Source organism: Antechinus flavipes, chromosome 6 (assembly GCF_016432865.1).
Source record: "Antechinus flavipes isolate AdamAnt ecotype Samford, QLD, Australia chromosome 6, AdamAnt_v2, whole genome shotgun sequence".
Taxonomy (NCBI): Eukaryota; Metazoa; Chordata; class Mammalia; order Dasyuromorphia; family Dasyuridae; genus Antechinus; species Antechinus flavipes.
Genome location: NC_067403.1, coordinates 29,733,451 through 29,756,059, shown reverse-complemented (window position 1 = coordinate 29,756,059; position 22,609 = coordinate 29,733,451). Strand labels below are relative to the sequence as shown.

General features: G+C 39.3%; 1 protein-coding gene across 6 annotated transcripts in view; it reads left to right on the top strand.

Moving 5' to 3' along the window:
• APBB2 (amyloid beta precursor protein binding family B member 2) overlaps nucleotides 1-22,609 on the top strand; it is a 374,634-nt gene that overhangs the window by 278,215 nt on the left and 73,810 nt on the right. For all 6 annotated transcript variants that reach the window (XM_051964457.1, XM_051964459.1, XM_051964460.1 and 3 more), the window contains one exon: nucleotides 14,009-14,155. In XM_051964457.1, the coding sequence (XP_051820417.1) occupies nucleotides 14,009-14,155 (147 nt within the window). The remainder of the gene's footprint in view (nucleotides 1-14,008; nucleotides 14,156-22,609) is intronic.

Genomic DNA, 22,609 nt, shown 5'->3' with positions numbered 1-22,609 from the left:
GGTCCCCTCTCAGATTTTGTGTGTTCCTTGGAAGCTCATTTATGCTTACATTTTCTTGGAACTTTTATTGGACCTCCCCACCCTCAGGGACTATCCTTTCTATATCTCTTTCTAAGAGAGACTAAAAGAATCAGGGGTGGAGGGTGGGAGAGAAGGCAGCAGAACTAACCAACACATTGACTGGACCTGCTACAATAGGCGTCGGTAACTATATATCTCTGCAATGGGGGAAGGAAGATACTTTTTCCCCCAATCCCTTTCTGGGTTTATGCTCATTCAGCTTCATTTTTTTCCTTTTGCATTGCTACCCCTCCATTTCATATGAGGACATCAAGTCAAAGAGATTTGGTTATCGGTCCAAGGCCATACAAGGAATAAATAAGGGACAGAGCCAGAATTGAAGCCATGCTCTCATCTTTTCAAGAACCATCCCATTTTTAGCATTGCCCCAAATCACATGATTAATCTCTAATACTAAGCTTAATTACTTAGTAAAAAGTACCCTGAAACAATGGTTTTCAACCTTTGTTCCATGGAGCCCCAGACTTCTGTAGAATTTTTCTTGGATTTAATCATAGCCTAACCTTGGATAGAGATAGTAGGAGAGAGAAACAAAAGTAGGAGCGATGAAACTTGAACACATTAAGATTTACAGAGTGTTGTTCTTGCAACAGTTTTGTGAAGTAGATGGTGCAAAGTAGTACTGTCCCAATTTTATAGGTGAGGAAACTGAGACTCTGAGAATTAAAGTGACCTAACCTTGGTCAAACATGTGTTGTTCTACAGACCACTCAACCAGAAGGAAGCAATGAGTAATGTTTTCCTGATATCACATTGAAAAGCTGCCTTGGAGGACTTCTACTATTTTGTTTATATCCATTGTGAGTCTTACTTTGTTAAAAGCAGAGAATCTGATCATTTGTCTTGCCTGACATTTCTGAAGGAAAAGGTGACATTAGTGACAGCGTTTCTCAGAACTTAATTTGGATGAGCAAATGGCAACTTACTGATAAATGAAAAATGAAAAAAACCTTCAAAGAAAATAATCTTGTAAACAGAAAGAGTCCAAAAAGAACTGGCTTTAGTCAGCTACATAGACTAGAATTTGAGGGGATGTTTTAAAATAGTCAAAGAAATCTGATAAACATGATCTCTTGGTTTAAGACTAAACAGGAGAGTAGTTAAGGAGGAGTGGCCAACACTCAGAATTTTATTTATGATTTATTTATGATCCCAATGAAATAAATTTTATTTATGTCTCAAGTGACATAGGGACTTCTTAGATGAGCTCATGTCATATAAGGCCGTCTCTAAGAGATGAAAGAGGGGGAATATAAGCAAGGATAAGTACAAAATAAATTATAAGGTCAGTATTGGTAAGCGCAGAATTAGCTTAGACTTGTGACAGAGTTAAGGTCAACCAAAAGGATGTCTCATTCTTTCTTCAGAGCAAGAGGAACAAGGAAAGAGATATAGGGTTGCTTCTTAGAGTGAATGATGTGCAAATACATGATAGAAATAAAACAATGACATAATTGATGCCAAAATAAAGACATCTCTTCCCTTCCTCTGTACCCCACCTGTATAAAAGTTAGTTGGATTTGTAACTAATCTCCAAAAAATGTTGCTTGCTGATTGATATAATCCTTGGAGGAGGGCTTTAGGAAGGACGTAGAAACAGTCATTGTCCTTAGCTTTTCCCTGTTAAATATTTTCATAAGTGCCCTAGTTGAGGGCACAGATTGTAAGATTTTGAGTTTGTGTATCTAATGTAGAGGAGATAGAAAGAGCCAATTTTTTGGATAACAGAATTAGGATATGAGAAGTTCTAGATGGGCTAGAGCCAACTCTTAACAAAATGAATTTTAAGAGGAATAGTTATAAAACTCCACTTTGGGATTCAAAACTTAACTTTACAAGCACAAGAGGGTGAAGTTGGGGCTTAACTGTTTATAGGAGGAAAACTTAGGGATAAGTTATTTCATTCCTAGGCTTTAATTTTCTCATTAATCAAATGAGGGGAGCGGATTTATAATTTGCTAAGTCTCTGCCTAGTTCCAAGTATTGAACTGGGAGCTAAGAAATATAAAGACATAAAAAAGAAACCATTCAGGCCCTCAAGGAGCTTGCTATCTATCGGAGGAAACAGTATGTATACATATACACAAACACAAGCTATTTGTAAAGTGCATATCCTGAGTAATTTTTTTTCCATGGGAGTTGGGGAGAAGCTACTATATAACTTATATATAATTTGGTAATCAGTTAGGACCTAGGTAACAGATAAGAGAGTTTAGATGGCTCTCTTATCTGTAACGTGGGTCCTAACTGATTACCATCTTAGTCTATATTAACAGTGTGACATGGTTATAGAAAGCTGACTTGAGCTATTTAAGAGCAAAGTACAGAATTCTGAATTAAAGAGATAAAAATGTACCCACCGTACTAGACCACATCCATGATGATGGTATTCATTCTGAGGCACTAAATCTTTATTGATTTCCTTTGTTTTTGTATCACTTTTATTCTGAAATTGGCTCTTTCCCTTCTTCTATCCAGCTATCCATTTAAACTAGAATCAAAAATAGATGTTAAAAAGCAGTTCAGAAAAATTAACTCATCCATCAACTGAATCTTACGGTATATACAGGGTCTACTGCCATAGTTTCTGATTTCTCCAATGAAGAGAAGGAAGTGAATTTTCTCATCTTTGTGTCTTAACTTGTTCATTATAGTTACAAAGTTTTATTTGCTTTTTACATTTTTTCTGTTTTACATTGCTGTAGTCATTTGGTATGTTATTGGCTTCCTCCACTCACTCAGTTCTCAGAAATCTTATATCTCTCTGAATTCCTCATATTCCTTGTTCATTTGTCATGAAATTCCCTTGAAACTATATGCCAGAATTCTCCAGTCATGAACACACATCTTGCTTCCAGTTTGTTGTTAAACTATCATTAAAAGTACTACTATATATGTTTTGATTAAATTCAGGCTCTTTCCTTATACCTTTGACTTTCTTTTGATATATATTCCTTATGGAAATACCGAGTTGAAAGATGGAAACAGTGCAGTGAATTTTCTTGTACTGACAAATTGTTTTCCTCAGTAGCTTTATTAGTTCACAGCTCCACTAAGACTATATTAGTGTAGACACAGCATTTGGGGAGAAATAGCAACAAATCGAGCTTATCCAGAAGAGGATTATTAAAATAGGGCAGGGACCATAGTGAATGAAGTCTGTAGAAGGAACTGAGGGTATTTAACCTAATGAAGTAATAGTTGTCTCTGAGTATTTTTTTTTAATCTCCAAATATTTTAAAGGGTGTTGTATGGTCAGGGGATTTGCATTATTCTGTTGGATTCTACCTGGCCTAACTATGGTCAATTAATAACAGTTTAGTGAAAGAAGATATTAACTCTATAAAAAAAAGAACTTTCTAACATCTGGGGATATCCCAAAATGCCATGACACTTGCAAGAGGAAGAATTTCCCATTGCTGGCTGTCTTCAACAAGAGTTTAGAACTTCTTGTGGGAGATATTATAGGGAGAAATCCTCTCCCTGATGGGAATTTAGATCAGCCAGATGACCTCTACAATTCTCCCCAACTTCAAAACTACGATATGTGCATAATAAAACACAATCAGTGCACAAGTGATGTACTGTTTCATTCTTATGTGTGTGTGTACATATACACACCCACACATATGTATATGTTGCCTGGCTTTAAAAGGTTTGAGTATCCCTGCCTTAAGACATATCTCTAAGCATTTAATGCCGGGATATGAGGAGGTAGAACAGTTCGGTAGAAAGAACTATCAGATTTAATCCCATCCCTGCTTAGTTTGTGATCACAAACAAAAACCCATCTTGAGCTATATGTCTGACAAAGACTCTTCTAGCTCTGAAGCCTTTATTTCTTCCTTTAAGTTACTGGGGGAAATGCAGCCATTTTACTTCGCTTCAAAATGATGGTCTTTATAGAATCTTCTGAAGATTCATTGGCCAACTGAGATAATGTAGGTAAGGCTTTTTCCAATCACCAAAATACTACTTCAACGGTCGGCATTGTGATTATTCCTCGATAATGTCAAAGCTGTTATCCAGATGTGTTTCTACAAATTTAAAAAGAGGAGGAAGAGAAGAAAAGAAAGTGAGAAAACTTTCAAATTTCACTGGAACAAAGCTGTAATATTCTCCAGCTTTGGCACGAGGAATCCAGTGGCTTCTTTGGCCTCCACCCAGACTTGTGGCACCAGAGAAATAAAAGAAAAGCAAAGAACTCTTCTGGAAACTGAAGATTTTTAGTCTTTTGTGTTTACTTGTGTAGCTTTCTCAGTGAGGGATGATAAATGAGTTGACAGTCACCCCAAATGAAAACAGGAAGCTAAAGAGTCCCCAAAGAGAGTTGGCTATCATATCTGGCCAGAGTACCACCATCCCACTTCCCTGCAGAATAACTTTCTTTACATATATTATAGCTTTTTATTGACAAAACAGATGCATGGGTAATTTTTCAACATTGCCCCTTGTAAAAACCTTCTGTTCCAACTTTTCCCCCCACAGAGTAACTTTCCTTATGCATACAGCTCATGTTGCTCTGCTTCAAACCCAAGTTTTAGAAATTGTTCCAACCTGCTCTTCTAGTATAGGGACCCACTGCGCTCCTCAGACAGAGGAATGACATGAATTTGGAATATTCTCCTTAGTACAAGAATGGCACAGGGAGAAAAGCAGTGACAGGCTTTGGAAGACCTGACATTTTCATTTGGTGATGAACTTGACTTTTAAATCCCTGAAGACATTGTGAAACTAGGCCAGGGTCATAATCTGTGCATGTCGGAGAAAGAAATGGAAGCATTTGCCTGCTTTATAATGGCACTCGATTTTTTTTCTCTTTCCTTCTGTTAAATAAATTGTCTTCGATTTGCTCTAATTGGTAGAAGGTTGAGGAATTTCTGTATATGGGAATTTGTTTAAAAATGGATGTTCATTAGGCTACTAATAATTAATACATTTTAACAGTTATCAATTGGCAGGCATTTGTTAAGTGCTTGCCGTGAGCCAGAAGCTACATATTAGGTAAGGAAAATAAAAAGTCAAAATGAAACAGTCCCTGCCCTCAGTATTTATTGATTGATAATATATTTCTTAGATTTAACTTCTATATGTAGAGTCAGTAGGTAGCCCAGGTAGAGAACTGTTCCTAGAGTCAAGAAGACCTGAAGTCAGCATTTCGAGAGAGAATTATGGAGACTGAATGTAGATGAAAGCACGTGTTTTCAGCCTGAATACACATGAGACATATATTAGCTGTGTGACCCTTGATAGGCCACTTAACCTCTGATTGCCTGTAAAATAGGGATGATAGCTTCTACTTTCCAGAGTTATTGTGAAGATCAAATGAGATAATAATCCTAAAGTGCTTAGCACAGTGCGTGGCACATAGTAAGTACTTTTAAAATGCTTGTTTTCCTATCCCTTATCTGAGCCTTTGACAACATCTTTTATGCAACCCGAAGAAAAATGTGCACTTGATTTCTCCTTGCAGCAGAGGACATATTCATCCCTCCTCATCCTGAGCCCCACTCATCACTCTCCCTTTGTTGACAGTGCACATGGCATCGCCGTGATCAGAGGATCACCGCTTGTCCTCCATGTCTGTTTAATACATAAGAGAAGATTGATTTTGTGACAGAACTGGTAAACTGAGTAGAAAGTCTTTCACTTTTCTCTGGTAAAAACCACGTAGACTTATTTTAATTAAATTTAAACTGTATAAAACTTGACTTAGAGATCAGATTCTGACTGCTGCTTTACTCCCCATAAGTAATATTTACCTCTGGATCTTGAATTCCTCATCTGTACAATGAACGGATTTTACAAGATAGCCTGGAAGATCTCTCATACCTTTTGACTTATGAGCCCATGATCCTCTGTTTCTACTTTATATGCACAGCTGGTTATAATCATCTTACAATTGTTTAAGGATTTGCATGGAGTTTTTTTTTTTTCCATTTCAGTTTTCTCATTTGATCCTCTCAGTAACTCGAGTTTTTTCATTTGTCTTTGTACCTTCAGCACCTAGGACAGCACCTTGCAAATAGTAGCTAATGAATTTTTATAGAATTGAATGGGTATGGTGGGTACCATTAGCCCCTTTTTGTCAATGAGTAACTGGAGCTCAGAGTGGCTAACTTGTGGTTAACACATAGCTACAAAGAAGTACACTAGAAACATAGTCTTCTGATGCAAAACACAGTATTCTTCCTAATGAATTCAGCATTTTTTGCCTTATTTTTATTAATGTTCTCCCTTGTGGTAAATGCGTTAGATGTTAGTCCATTGTACGGTTTACATTTGAACTGGCCAACTCCAAAGATAATTGATAGGAGACTGGCATTAGTGGGCGTAAATATATATATATGTATATGTATATATGTTTATATATTTATTTATATGCCATCATACTCCCTCCCTCAGGGCTCCATACCTAGTCTTCAGCTTGGCTGCCCATGATGTTACAGGCAGTTGAAGGAAAAACAGCATGAACAGATGTACAGTAGCCCATTGAGGTCAATGTAGTCATGCTGCCTTTGGTTACTTAGAAAGCAGGGAGATGAGGGTTTCTTACCATATAGGTCATTAGCATAGTAAATAATTAATCTGGTTTATCCTTCTATTTCAGCCTGACTTACCAATTAGGTCAACCTCAGTTTGAGATTCCCTGTGAACCTCTTCCCTGGATCCTTCCAAATGTGTTGGAGTTTATGCAAAAAAGCTGCTCAATCTATGGAAGTACAATAAGTGATTGTTTATTTCAGAGAAAACGTTATGTGCATTAAAGGTGAACTATTATATGTGTAATAATTTTTTTTATTTAAATAGTATCTTATGTTTCCAAATATATGAAAAGATAGCTTTGAAAAAGCCTTTGAAAAACCTTGTATTCCAAATTTTTCTCCCTTTTCTCTCTTCTTCCCATCCCCAAAACAGCAAGCAATCTGATATAGGTTAAATATGTACAATTCTCCTAAACATATTTCCATATTCATCATGCTGTGCAAATAAAATCAGATCAAAGGGGAAAATACAATGAGAAAGAAAAGAAAAAGAAGCAAAGAAACAAACAAAAGGTGAAAACACTATGCTTTGATCCACATTCAGTCTCCACAGCTCTCTCTCTAGATACAGATGGTTCTCTCCATCACAAGTCTATTGGAATTGTCTTTAATCACTTCATTGTTGAAAAGAGCCAAGTCCATCGCAGTTGATCATCACATAATCTTGTTGCTACTGTGTACGATGTTCTCTTGGTTCTGCTCACTCCCTCAACATCAGTTATATGAAGTTTTTCCAGGTTTTTCTGAAATCATCCTGCTCATTATTTCTTGCCAATCCAAGGCACCAGACTCACAGGGTCCCATCCTCTATTTAAAAATAAGTTTCTACTGTGAGAGCACACAACTTTGTCAGTTGACACAAGATGAGCGTCAGACTCATCTTGCTGAGTTCGAATCAAGCCTCAGACACTAGCTGTATGACTCTGGGCAAGTCACTTCTCTCTGTTGACCTCAGTTTCCTCATAGGTAAAATGAACTGGAAAAAGAAGTAACAAACCACTCCAGTGTCTTTGCCAAGAAAACCTCAAATGGGGTCAGGAAGAGTCAGACATGACTGTAAATAATTGAACAACAAAAGTATTTGTATAGTTTCTAGTGCTGAACACTTTACAGTATCTCATTTGAACCTCACAACAATCCTGGGAGATTGATGTTATTATTATCCCCATTTTAGAGTTGAAGAAACTAAAGGAGAGATTAAATAAGTTTTTTCTCTCTGTAACCCCATAATGAACAATCGCAATAATAATGAGTGTTTCTGTAGCTTTGAGGTTTTTGATGCACTTTCCATCTGTTATCTCATTGGTTAGCTACTCTGCAAGGCAGGAATGCCATAAATGCTTGTTGAATTAAAAAAAAAAGTAGTCTACACATTTAATCATAATGGTTATTGTATTGCCTAGTAATTAGAAATAAATTGTAAGCAGCTCCCTCAAATGACTGTAATTAGCGCTACTCTTACAGACCCAAAGCAGATTGTAGCTTTTCTCTTCACACCGTTCTTACTGTGGGTAACTTTAATCAGTTTTCCCTGGAATCCCAGGCCATTAAACCATCACCACCATCCTCATCATCTTGATCACCACCTACAAACACCCCCATTTTGACTCTTGTAAGGACTTGCTGCCCTACACGTGGTGCTCTCATGCTGGAGTTTCCTGTCCCCTCCCTATGATTGCCTGTATTTACCAAGCCCTTTGCTCTATTCTTCTCTTACTCTTGGACCCACTCAGACATCTGAGGGGATGAGTCTTTGAACACCTGACTGCACTGAGGTGTTCCCGTTGCTGAGAAGTTGGAGGCCGACAGAAGCCCCGGGATACGAGGCTGTGACTCGTTTGCCTTGGGTTTGAGTGTGATCGCTCCCTCGCAGTGGAGCGTGGCCAGCAGCTCTGAGGCTCGGGCTTTGGGAGTCTTGGAGCTGGGCAGGTAGGACTGGGGGGACAGCCAGCGCTGCCTCTGACCTCTCTGGCTCCCACACACTAAACAAGTTCCCAAAAAGTGGCTCAGCTGGGCTCAGGGAGACAGCCTCTCCTTGTCCCTGCCTAAAATTCTCTTAACTTTCAAAGCCTCTTACTCCTAAATTAGAAATGGAAGACTTACAGAGAAATACATACGAGTTAACACAGTGACATTGATAAGTTTTGTCGAATCTAGTGATATCGATCCAATTATTTTTTACAAGAATTCAGGATTAGGAAGCTGGAGGACAATGGCTCCCTAGAGGAATCCACCTGCTGAGGGGGATTAAGGATGGTATTCCTTCAAATGTTGTCTTAATCATTTTTCCCTGGGTGGCCCTAAAGTTCCTCTTTGTCTGGATCTTTGTGTACTGATAACTGGAGAATGGTGGGAGGGGGAGTAGGAAGAGAGCTCTGTGCCTCAGTGTCCTGATCTGTAAAAATGTGAGTGATCATACCCTATTTACCTCCTAGAAATGTTGTGAAGATCAATGGATGCTTTTTATCATCGCTATCTCTGTTAGGTTAGCTTAAACTTGCATGTAGACTTTCTCTATCCCAGCCACCCCCCCATCCAGTTTGGCCATAATTGACTGTTTCCTTGAGCCTCTCTGAAGCTTCAAGGAAGCCACATGGCCCCCAGATCCTCCAGCTTAGCCTGAGACCCTCCTAAAGCCACGTCTACGTGGTGCTGTTTCTCTCATTTAAACATGGCAGTATGTGGTCTCCTCAGCACAGTACCCATCTTCAGAAACTAATCCCTTCATCTGACCATGTAGTCTGAGATGTTCCATCGTTATCACTCAAGAATGTAACTTTTTTGACACAGGAGGGCAGCACTGAACAATGCATCTTTCTTTGTTTCTCTCTTTCTCTCTTCCTCTTTCTTTTTTTCTCTCTTCCTATTTTCTTCTTTTTCTTTCTCTCTTTTCTTTCTTGCTCTTTTCTTTCTTTCTTTGCCTTTCTTTTCTTCTCTTCTCTTTTCTTTTTTTTTTCTTTTCAGTTTCTGTACCAAAAAAATGGTGAGGTATAATATTTTCCTTTTCATATGACCATACATGATCATATGATGGGGATGAGGTTTTTCATATTGTTGAAAAATCAAAGCAATGGCCTAAGCAAAGGAAACTTTTTTACCACTTCATTTGATGTACTTATGTCAATTAAAAAGAAAGAGGCTTCTACTTAGGCACTGGACTGTCCCTTGTGGCGCAGCCCTTCTGTAGGTACATTCTAACAAACTGAAAAGCTTTGTTTTCTGGACTAAGATGGAATGTACTATGATTTCAAGACCGAAAATGAGTCCTTAGATCTCTCCCTCAGCTTCTCAAAATAATGTGGAGAGCCACAGATGAGCTAGAAAGGAATCACAGACATATGCATCCCAGTGCCTTCGTTTTACAAATAAGAACATTAAGAAGCAGCCAGATGATGCAATAAATAGAGCACTGCCCTGAAGTCAAGAGTACCTGAATTCAAATCTGGCCTCATATACTTGACACATTAGCTTTGTGATCCTGGACTAGTCATTTGACCCCATTTACCTTAGAAAATAATAATACAGAGCATTAAAGCTCAGTTAAGGAATTTTCTCAAAATTAACCTTAAAAGTGCTATATAAATATAACTATTATTATTAAGAAGTAGAGCCAAAATTTCCTTTTTTTCATTTATTTTTAGCACACATTGCTTTATGAATCATGTTGGGAGAAAAAAAATCAGAGCAAAAGGGAAAACCATGGAAGAGATTAAAAAAACAGAAAAAAGTGAACATAGCATGTATTGATTTACATTCGGTCTCCTTAGTTCTTGTTCTGTTTGCAGATGGCATTTTCTATGGCAAAGTCTATTGGGATTGCTTTGGACAGAACCAAGATTTCAATCAGGTTCTTTCCCTCTTGATTCTAGACTCTTTCTACATCCTCTCTTCATATAATAGTGATTCATTATATCTTACATATTGCATCTTTATTAAATACACATCTTGTCCAGGAAGAAAAATTATTCTGATTCCAAATGAGGTTTTATTTGTAAAAGCTAAGGAAATGTCTTGAGGATAGGGCAGGGAATGAGAAACCAGTGTCCTTGTTCATTTTCTTTCTTAAGTGATTCTTTTGAGCTGAGCTGGGATTGGGCTAGGCGGCAGCATGGAACACAACCAGGGAGTGATAGAGAGAAGCACATTTTAATATTCCTTTTCCCAAATGCACAGATTTTCAGTGTCGGCCAGTTCTGCTCTCTGTAGCCAGTAGTTTTGGGCAGAGGGCAAAAATGAAATCTAGGGTCACACTGAAGTTCCAGATTGCCCATGTACCAAAGGAGCAATTAAGAAGAATCCAGCATATCCTGTGCTGACCCGGTTCCCACTGAGCTTTCAGAGCTGAGTATGTCTGGTCCAGCCTCTTAATAGTTCACATCTTTGTTATCACAATATACGACCTCCTGTTCTTTCCTTTACCCTTCCCACTCAGAGAACCCAATTATCATCATGTGATAGCATGGAAGATTATTGAAAGGCCATTGGTGGAGCAGCCAGATGGTGCAGTGGGTAGAGCACCGGCTCTGAAGTCAGGAGGACCTGAGTTCAAATATGGTCTCAGACACTTAACACTTCCTGGCTGTGTGACCCGGGCAAGTCACTTAATCCCCGTTGCCTCCATTGGTACACAGTGATGATTGGACAGTGACTTCTCCTATAAAACCTTGTCATTGGAGGCCACAAATTAACAAATTAGGAAAATCCTTAAAAAGATCAACCAGGAATTGTAGAAAAAGGAATTGAACCTGTCTCATCACCAAGAGTGAGAGAAAAATACGATGGCCAGCCCAGGTGTTCTACTATTAGCCATAATTACAATGTTAGCTTTGAAAAGCCCTTGATCTCACATTTTGTAAGTGTAGGAGTGGGAAAAGAATAGAGGCTCAGAGAAAGCCTATGACTTGATGTTATCAGTCAGTCACTTTTTCTTATTTGGAAGAGTGTAAATGCTCCCGATAGCTAGAGAATACTTTAAATCCACAGAAGTTGGAAGGGGTTAATGACAGTGTTGAAACAGTCAGAGAAAAAGAAATTTAAAATGAACCGTGTTATTGCTGACTTGGAAGTGTGGTAGGAGACTGAAGTCAGTCAAGACACGGAAAGATGAAAATTAGAGGAATTTAAATTCTAGAATGAGCACAGTGTTTTTCCTAAGTATGGCAAGGTGTGTGCCATGAATATATGGTATATCTAAATATGCACGTGAGGTAATTTAAAAGATATTCTGGGTTCTTATTCAGGAGTGAGACAAGGGAGGAGGGTTTCGAAGTAAACAGCTCTACAAAAATCACTTGGATTGATCACAAGAAGGCAAATCATAAACTGTGAGCCACAGAGCAAACTTGATGTTTACATTTTTTGCATATGAACAACAGCATCTTGACTTTATATATAAATATATGTATATTTATATATATGTATATATATGTGTGTGTGTCTATTATACATATATTTATAAATATACATATATGTATATATGGAGAGATGTAGATGTATATTCCAGTCTACCACAAATGTTTTGACACTTGGAGTTTCTCTCTGAAAATAAAAATGGGCTAGTGATGCTAATAGCTGTAGTCTTTTATCACAAACATATTATAGTGCTCAAAAAGAAAGGGAAGGGAGTAGGCAAGGGTAATAGAAATGCACCAAAGCAGTAAGAGCTATATCAAATTGTCTAGGGGGAACTGAGGAAAAAACTGGGTGGGGGAGCAACAGTTAAGGATGTAATTCGAGAAATTGCCAGAACTTTAGATCCGATGCCCTTCAGTTTTTAGCAAGAGGAAGGGAGTCATGATCCCCAAGAGGCTACCTTCTGAACCTGGCACAGAGGGGTTCCACCAAAGCTCTCCTGAGTGCTCCTCTTTGGGTATGGGGAGACCTGATCTTTTCCTTCACTCACTGGGGCTAACTCTGCAGGCTTCCTGGGGCACCAGTGAGCTAGGCCATTGGTTTTAGAACATCAGGCAAAATCCTACTCAAATGTGCCAGCTTAATTTTTATCTTTTTTTGATGGCACACTGGGGACTGGAGAAGTGTCTGGCCGAGAAGAATCTAGCGTGAAAGATTCCAGAATTGGGCTGTTTCAGAAAGGGGAAGAGCCAGGTGTCAGGCAGTATAGGGGAGACCTTCTGTAGAGACTTTCTGACACACAGGAGCCTTATGGATGCCATAATACCAAGGAGTTTGGGAAGTCTTAGGTTATGCACATATGTGACTCATAAAGTGTAGAGTAGAATCCTGTAAATAATAGAACATGGGTAATTTTTGAAGTTATCAGAACTTTCTTCTTTTTTCTATTCTTTGTAAGAGATATCATATGTAGATATGTTTAAAAAAAAAAAACAGACATGTTTTTATATACACAACTCCTAGGCTACCTTCCTTTGTATTTTTTTTCCATTAATTCTCTTGATATTCCTGACTTTTTGATAGACTTGATTCTTCTCAACAACACAGTTATCCAAGACAAGTATAAAGGACTCATGAAGGAAATGTTTTTTGCACTTTATTCTTTCTTGTGTTTTTTCTCTTGATCTGTTTCTTCTTTCACAACTATAGCTAGTATACAAATATGTTTTACATGATAGCACAAATGTAAACTAGTTGAAACTGTCCACCATCTTTATAAGAGGTGAAGGAAGGAGGAAGAGAAAAAAATTTTGGAACTTAAAATCCCCAAAAATGAATGCTATAAATTTTCTGGTTATGTATCTAGGGAAAAATACAATTCTGTAAAAAATGGCATTTTCTATCAAATGAGTGTTCTGGTTGGTTAAACAGCCTTTCTGCATTCTAATATGATGATTAATGTATCATTTGGTTTTTATTAATTTATTTTTGCGAATCTCCGTCTCGCATCTCAGAAGGAAAAGAGACTGGCTGGGCAGATAAGAGAGTTTTTAAGAGTTCCCGTAATTGCTTTAACTTGCTTATGAAAATTCACTTTGCTAAAATTTTAGAAAATCAGATTTGTCATACTCTGACCTCCTCCCTCCTCCATCTGGAGCTCTGACCTAGTAGGGAAGGAGTTCTGAATTTCACAGTTTGAAGACACAATAAATGTTTTAGAATGTAACTGCTATGATGTCTACCTCTGGAATTCAGGATACAGGTATATCTGTGCAAGAAGAACAGTGTGTGAATTGCCTATACTGACCCTGCCTTTTCTCTCTCTTTCTAACTTGTTAATATTGTGGCATTCTAGGAAATATTTTGCTTGTGTATAAAAACAAATGATCATTTTCACAAAATACAATGATCGATAGAAATGGACAAATGCCATTTTGTCCAATGAAATTTTGAGTTTTTAGAGGAAATACGAGTTCTGTCCACATGTTGATACATGTGTAACTTCTCTGTTGTCTTCCTGTGTCTTCCAGTGCTTTGCTGTCCGCTCTCTGGGATGGGTAGAAATGGCAGAAGAGGACCTTGCCCCTGGTAAGAGCAGCGTGGCGGTGAATAACTGCATCCGACAGCTTTCGTACTGCAAAAATGACATCCGAGACACAGTCGGCATTTGGGGAGAGGTGAGATCACTTGGCAGAAGAAGTTCCCAAAGCCTTCCTTGTAACCCCAGGCTTCCAGAAGGCAGAATAATAAATGATGCTGCTGCTTAGATCACATCCCCAGGGATTTTCAAAGCATTTCTCACGTGCATTTATTGGAAATCCTTGAAAGAATCTGTTTTCGGTGTTTGCCTTCGATAATTAGCTCGTGCTATGTTTATGTATGTTGTATGCTTTCTCATATTGAGGTCCCACTCAAGGTGAGGGCTAAGAGTTCCACGGTTCCTAGAGAATTGAAAACCTCCTTTGTATATAATCCCTCCCATTGTCTTACATAGGCTGTTAGCTACCACTGCGAATAAAGAAGCCCTGGGCTTGCCTCAGGAAGATCTAGTTCAAACCTGACCCCAGACTCTTACTAGCAAGTCACTTAACTTCTATTAGTCTGAGTTTCCTCAATTGTAGAATAGGGATAACAATACCACTGGAGTCATTGTGGGGATCAAATGAGACAATATCTGTAAAGTGCTCAGCCCAGGGCTGGCACATAATATGCTCAGAATAAATACCTGTTCCCTTCCCCCTTCCATTCCTGTCATTTGCCTTAATGTTCTTTCTTGAATTCAACTCCCTGAGAAACCACTTTTTAAATCACTGGTTGGTACCATTTTAGAATGGAGATTAATCAATAACAAATTTTTAAAGATTTATGAAGTCACACAATTTAAAAAAAAAGGCAACTTCCTTTCCTTTCCCTCCCCCTTCTCCTCATATTGTTCTGGCAAAGTAGAGTAAGGCTTTTAAGAACAGCCCCACAATTTTCTTTTCTGCTGGCCCTCTCCATGGTGCTAGCCGTGAAGAAACTCCATTTCTGGTGGGATTACAGAAAAACAGGCGTGCCCTTATAAAACATCAGCCCCCAATCCGGAGGAAAGTTTTCTCTTGAGATATAATCCTTCCCTTCAAACCAGAAAGTAAAAATCTTATCGTTAGATATTGAGACTGACAGGAAAAACTGTTAATTGACTTAGAGGCAAGTATGTTTTCTATCTTTTACACAAATGTTTAAAATAAGCAAGCAACCTCCCCCCTTCCAGTATTTCTACAGGTTATTACATGGTGAACTGTGTGTGTGTGTGTGTGTGTGTGTGTGTGTGTGTGTGTGTTTTCAAAAGGTGGAGAAATATAGAAAGGATACATTCCAGCCCCGGGGGAGGGAAGATACCAAGGAAGGAGAGTTCAGGGAGGGAGTGCTCCTTTGTGCTGGTTCATACCCAAGATGGTTAGAAATATTAACCAAGGTGGATCTCCAAGGTGTTGAGATATATTTGGTGCAGTCTAGACTGCAGGTGATCTTTAACTAGCAATGTGGGCTTTCAGTGCTTTGGGGAAAGCCCACATTTTCAAGAAGGTCTGAGATGGGGGGTGAGGGGTGAGGGATCAGAATCAAGAAATGATGGATCTTGGTGCTGAGCAAACGCTTCCAATGTCACAACCACATGCCTGCCCTGGGGGCTCTTTGCTATTCTCTCTGTGAGTTCGTTACCAAAATATATTTGTTTTTCATTGATCAGATATGTGAGATAGAACATCGCTGTCACAATCGTATATTATATAAGAAAGGATTGCAGAGCCGATGGACACTGTCCCAGAGCTCAGCAAAAGGGAGAGCATTTTGTTCACACCGGGACTGTAAACTGCCATCCCCAAAGTGCCTAGCACAGAGATACGTATTCATAGAAGGTGGTATTCGTTGCCTTTATCCACAATGTTGGTGTGATTCATATTATTGAGGCAGATTTATCCCTGAGGGATGAAGCCCCCCTTTCAGCCAGCATTTGGTGATTGGAGCTCATTTTAATTCTTTGTGTCCTTCATTGCCATCTGCATAAGGGCAAACCATACTGGCCCTCGGAGCCTTGTCCAGTTTTTGAGCTGCTCTCACCAGCTCGCCCTCTGCCCCAAAATCCTGGGATTCCCTCCTAGTGGACTCCCTGCCATTTCCCCCCTAGTAGTTATGTCAGATTTTTTACAGTCCTTAGCCCCCTGCTCTTCCTTTACTCCCTCATTCTCATCTGTGGCTTAGTTCCAATCTTGCTGTGAACATTCGACAAATGCATCAGTGAACATTTATTAAGTGCCTCTTGTTTGCCAGTTATCCTGGCAAGTGCTGGCAGTACACAGATAAACAATGACACAATCTCTGCCCAAGAAGAACTCAGAACATGATGGGGAGGAGGGGGGGAGATGTTTTATGTACACAAATGGGTGTAATACAGGACAGAATGCGGTAAGAGTGATCCAGATAAAGTGCTCAAAAGTCATGGGAGGAAGGAGAGATTGCTTTAGCTGGGGAGATCAGGGAAGACTTCCACTTTAGGTGAGCTTTAGAGCAGAAAGATTCTCTGCTCTTGGGTGTCATTCTTTCCATCTGAAATAAGGAAACCTGATTTTGACACTTAGTCACAGCCAGACTATAGGCAAGATCATTAACCTCTCGCTGCCATTTCCCTCATATCTAAATCATCGATAATATATATGGCATGTACACGTCAGGGTGGTTGTGGAAGTGGCAATTTTGATGCACTGGGTAGTAACAACAGCAAAAACAACAACAATAATACTAAATAGCAGCTATATTTACAGTTTGTATAATATTTACAGTTTGAGAACCACCTTGTATATGTGTGTGTGGTTGTATGTTGTATATATTATCTCCTTTGCTCTTTGCAACAACCCTCGGAGGTCCGTACTGTTATTGCCCACCATGCCTGATTGCAGTCATTGCTCATGACCAAGCCTTCCCCTCTCTGTGCTCCCCCTTCCCATCCCATTACCTCTTGCATCATCAGTCTCCACTGGCTCCCTTGCTCTCTCTGCCTGTAAATGTTTTAGAATGCTAACATTCTGCACAAAATTTTTTCCTCAGCTGTGTGGTACCTTTCTCCCATGAGCCCTCCTTCCCTTTTCCACCTCTGATTTATGAGCAGATAGCATGGTCTTTTCTCAGTTGTCATCCTGCTTTATCTCTCTATAGAATTTTCTACCATTAATCAGGCAGCTAGCTATGTGGTGCATTGGATCGAATGTTGGACTTGGCGTGAGGAAGACCTTCAAATCCAGTCACTGTGACCCGGGGCATATCACTTAATGATCTCGGTCTCCCAATTTGTAAAATGGTGATAAAAAAAATGATACTTCTTACCTTCCAGGGTGGTTATAAAGATCAAATGAGACAATAGATACAAAAATAGTGTGTAAATCTTAAACACTCTGCAAAGTCTCAGTTTAAAAGTCTCAGTTAAGTTTTACACTTAATAGTTTAATAGCTATATTCCATCTCTAGCTAAAGATTGAAATAAAGCTTTGGGAATGCCCTAATATATTTATCATTCTTTTTATTATTAATGACTTTCTCTGCCTTGTAACTCTCCACCTTGACTCTGTACTCTCCTTGTTCTCCATCAACCTCTGTAATCATTCCTTTTATCTTCCTAAAATTCTCCTTCAATTTTCTTCCAGCTTTGGAAATTCTCCAACATTCTGCCCTTAGCCTTTCTCTTTTTTTCTCTCTAGACTCCAGCTTCTTAAGCTGTGCTTTGCAACCCTATATGAGGTCTTGTAACTGAATGTGAGAGCTGCAAAATTATGGTTTATTATCAGTAAATGTACCTATTTTATATATCTGTATACCCAGAGTCATGTAAAAATTTCTCTGGTGAAAAGAGGTCATGAGTGGAAAAAGTTTAAGTAGCCCTGCTCTGGACCACCGGTAGTGATGCTACATATTCTTGAGGCTACAATTATCAGCTCTTTAAAGGTGACTCTCAAATCTATGTCCTTATCCCTATCTCTTGTCCTTAGCCCTATCTCTTGTCCCAAGCTATCCAGACTTCTATTTCCAATTGCCTGTTGGGCATCTGTATGTGTTATGTATATCCACCGTATATGTTATATATACATCCACTGTCAATTCAAGTTCAACAGATTTTCATCCCCTCCCTCTCCTTTCTTTTGACTTCTTCCCTCTCTCTCTTAATGACAAAACTGCCTTCCCACTTACCTAGACTTGAAGTTTCAGATCCATTTTTAACTCTTTCTCCCTCTATACCCAATTAGTTGCCAAGCACTGTCAATTCTACCTTAAAAAATGTCTCTAGCATTTGTGCTGCTTTTTCTGTTGCCATGACCACCACTCAGGTTCAGGCTTGTGTTATCTTTGAACTGAACTAGAGGAACAACCTCTTAACTAGATTTCTTACTTCCATCTTTCCCCATCCTAGCTCATCATTCATACCCACTGCTGCCAGAATTATATTCTCCCAAGCACATCACTTCTCTGTTAAAGGCTACAGCAAATCTATACTTTCCTGAATAAAATTCAGATTACCCACTGGGCCCCTGAAGATCTTCCATCAGCAGAATCCTCATAGGAGTTTATTTTCAGACATGTCAGGTTTGAGATGGTGTCAGGACATCGCACTGGAAAGATCAGCCGTCAGGACTGGGTGATTCATAGAACAAACTGATAGCATTCAAAACATTTCGGGGCCATTGTTGCAAATACTCAAGAGAACGCAGTGTTTTTTTACGCACTTTCAGGAATCTATGTTCAAACATTTGATATGCTAATCGCAAGGCATCTTGTATTCCTAAGGATTTTTACTATTTCTCAGCTAAAATAAAAACATATTTTTTTAGAAATTTGCATTTCACTATTCCCACTCATTCAGAGTAGCCTTTTTTTGGCTTGGTTTAAATTAATAAGGTTTATTACATTGTTTAGCCTTATTGGATCATCCTCAAAATAATGTCTTCGGAGTCTTGTCTTTCTAGTAAACAAGTGTGTAGATGTAATAATCAAATAGATTTATCAGTGAAGTCTGTCTTTTCTCAAAGAGAAAAGGGAAATGTACTTTTCGGTAACGTTAGATATTTAGGAAGTTTTGTCTGAAGCACCCCTGGGCGGTGTCAAGGTTCTTATGATACTGTTACTAACATGAATGAAAAGAAGTAAATGATCGTGCAAAAAAAATTGTAAAAGTGTTCAGTAGAAGAAATTAGGTTAGAGAAATTGCTCTTATGAAAAGAAGTAAATGATCATGCAAAAAAAATTGTAAAAGTGTTCAGTAGAAGAAATTAGGTTAGAGAAATTGCTCTTGCAACTTGATTTTCATTCTGGGTTTCCATCTGCCTGGGGACCTTTAGCCCTTTTCATTGTCTTCACCTTGACTTCCGATTCTTCCTTCCCTCAGTTCTCTCCCAGGTCATTCCCACTCTTACTATACTCTTATTCCTCCTGACCTCCCCAAGAGCCAGTTCAACTCTGCACCATTCTTGTCTCTTGAGTCCCTTGGCTCCCTTCCTATCACTGACCGTACCGTGGCAAATGAAAGTGATGGACCAATCCCCCAAAACCTCCTCCCCCCTCGTACTGTGGAGGACATGGTTGTGTCCTAGTGACCCGGGCTCACGACTTCAGGAGCATCCCCAAACCCTCCCCTTTGTAAACTTCTCCTAGACAGGCTGTTACCAAGTCTTGCTTCCACCTTCACATCCCTCCCAAGTGTCCCTTTTACCATCCTACCCTCCCAGTCACCCATATCTCTCCTTCTGCCTTGGCTAGCCTGCTCTCAAGTCTCTCCCCACGGCATGCAATCCTTCCCTCCCCAGCTGCCAAAGGGACTGTTAAAGCCATTCCTTGGCTGGTTAAATGTCAGAATTCCTTATTCTGTCCAGAAGCCAGGAGGAATTCTCTGCTGGCATTTAAGGCCCTTCTTACCCTGGCACGGTCTCCTTGAACTTTAATCTCCTCCGGATGTATGATCCAAGGACTGTGGCTCTTCTTGCTTTACCTCATGTACAAGACTTCATCTTCCCATTTGATGCCTTTTCACTGGTCACCACTCATGGCCATGTCGCTTTCTCTCCTGATCTCTTAATCTTGCTTTCTTTAAAACTCAGCTCAAACCTCCCTTCTACAGAAGGCCGACCACATCTGGCTCCTGGCTCCCTCTTTTAGCACAAGTGGTTCTTTGGGTTGCTCCTTCTTTACCTTCATCTCCAATCCAATTCAGGTACTGATTTCTACTTGAAGCCTTTCCTAATTCTCCCGAATTACTTTGTCCATACTTTTCATTTATTGCTATGTGTATATTTTGTTTTCTCCACTACCTTCCAGCCTCCTCTAAAAGCTGGGGGATATTTCTTTTTTGTTTTAATGTCACCATCATCCAGCATGATATATTGCATATAATTTGAGCTTAATAAATATTTTTTGAATTGAATTGCTGCCCCCTTGAGTTACTATTAGTCTTCATCTCTGACATTTGCATTCATTTTCATGATTGTATTTGTAAACAAAAATCTCTGTTATAGTTCTTGTTGGATTATTTTAGCCTCCGGTTTTTTTCTTATTTTCCCAATTTGGATCGTTGGCTTTTTTCTTAGTTGCTTATTTTTATTTTTCTAAGAACATCTTATTTTTCCTTATTTGATTTTTAAATTCCTTCCTTTTTATCTGCATCTCACCACGTCCTTCCTCTGCCCTGAAACCTCCCATGACTCTTCCTAACAAAAATAATAAAATCCATATTTGCTTAGCTAAAATTTTAAGTCCCTCTGAAATAGGGCCTTAGTATCTTTTTTATTCATTTTGTCTCACTATTCTCCTACTCAAACCATTCGATTTTACGACATTGACTATTTGTTGTTCCAAATCTCACTCATATGACTGTACTACCAGTTCTGCCCCTTCTACCTACTGAAAAAAACAATCCCATTACAAGGTTCTTTATGACTAAAAAAATGATCTAAATATATTCCTTGGAACTCTAGAACAGGAGGAGGTAGGTGATTCAGAGCACTGGCCCTGGAGTCAGGAGGACGAGTTATGGCCCCAGACACCCGGACATCCACAGGTTATCAGGTCATCAGCTCTTCCCCCCACCAGTCATCCCTCCTCATCCTCTGTGTGGCAGGTCACCAAGTACAGGGAGTTGGATGCTGAGAACGTGCTCTAATCTTGGTTCTGTTCTATTGGCTCTTGGTGTAATCCCGGTTAAATAATCTCTTCAGATTTTTGTTTCCTCATTGGACTGGATACTCCCGAGGTCCCTTTTGCCCTGAAGTTTTGGACCCTTTAATTCTAGGACCCTTCGGACCCTTCCTCCCAGCTTGTCGGCTTCTATCGAAAAGAGAACCCAATCTTCCCGATGGCATCTCCATGATCTTTTAAAAGGCCCAGTATGATTCAACAGTCACATCTTTCAGTCCTTTCAGTGTCTTGGGATGGAATTGATCACCTGGGTCTGGTGACTCAGACTCTTTAAGAGCTGCCGGTATACTTGCTTTGGGTATCATGTCACTCTTTGGGGGGAAAAGGGGAAGAAATAGGAGAGTGAGCAGCTCAGCCTTCTCTTCAGGATTCTTTCCATCCATTCCACTCCCCCAGAGCCTCAGTATCATCCCTTCTTTGACTCTCCCCCCTTTTTCTGAGACAACTTTTTAAAGAATGCTCTTGTTGTTCCCTTTGGCCCACCCTGAGCTCTCTCCCTTGGTACTATTTTCACAGAACTGTCTCCCCAATTCTGGCTCTCTTTATTCCTCTGATTTCCTGTAGATCCCCACAGACCAGAAGCTGCTTATATAGAGGTGGGCACTATGTGACTTTTTACCCTTGGATAAAAATTCCCTGGTCCAAGCAGAGTGTCCTGTCCCTGGTGGAAGGCTAATCAATGTCTGTTTTGTTAAGTGACTCAGAGCCTTTACACATTGGCTCAGATTTTGTTTATTTGAATATGTTCATTTTCCCAACCATATTGTGAGATCCCAAGGGAAGGGATGGATGGCACACAAGGATAATTGTTTTTTATAGCATTGCATCCCCACAGTCCCATGATAAGGCAGTGGAGACACAAGATAAATGTGTGAGGGAACTTAGGCACATCATAAATATGTGAGCGAACTGGCTGCCAACATTTATCTTGCTCATTTCCTGCTGGATATGGAGCATTCTTTACCTATTAGGCATCTTTAAAAGCTGTCTTCTCACATAGAAAGGAGATTTTACTTTGGGAGGATCCCTTAGTCCAGTAAAAGGATTGTAGCCCTCTCACAAGCCGGAAGGGATCTTGGAGAAACTATTGACTGCAAGCACCTTATTGTACAGATAGGGAATCTGGGGTCTAGTGACTTGTCCATCACGTAAGTAGTAAGTAATCAAGCCAGCTGCTCTGACTCCAGATTCAACTTTCCTTCCATAATAATTGGAATAGGGATTAGGGGAGAGGACATTAAAAAGGTTAAAGATAGATTGCTTTAAAATACACTATTAATTTACTTCAACAAAATTATAATAAATATAATTTTAAGTAAATAATATTATTAAAAAAACAAAGTAAGCTTTAAAATGAGAAATAATGGTTCCTTTCCCCAAGTCACTCTTATTTCCATTTTCTTCTCACTCTTATTCCC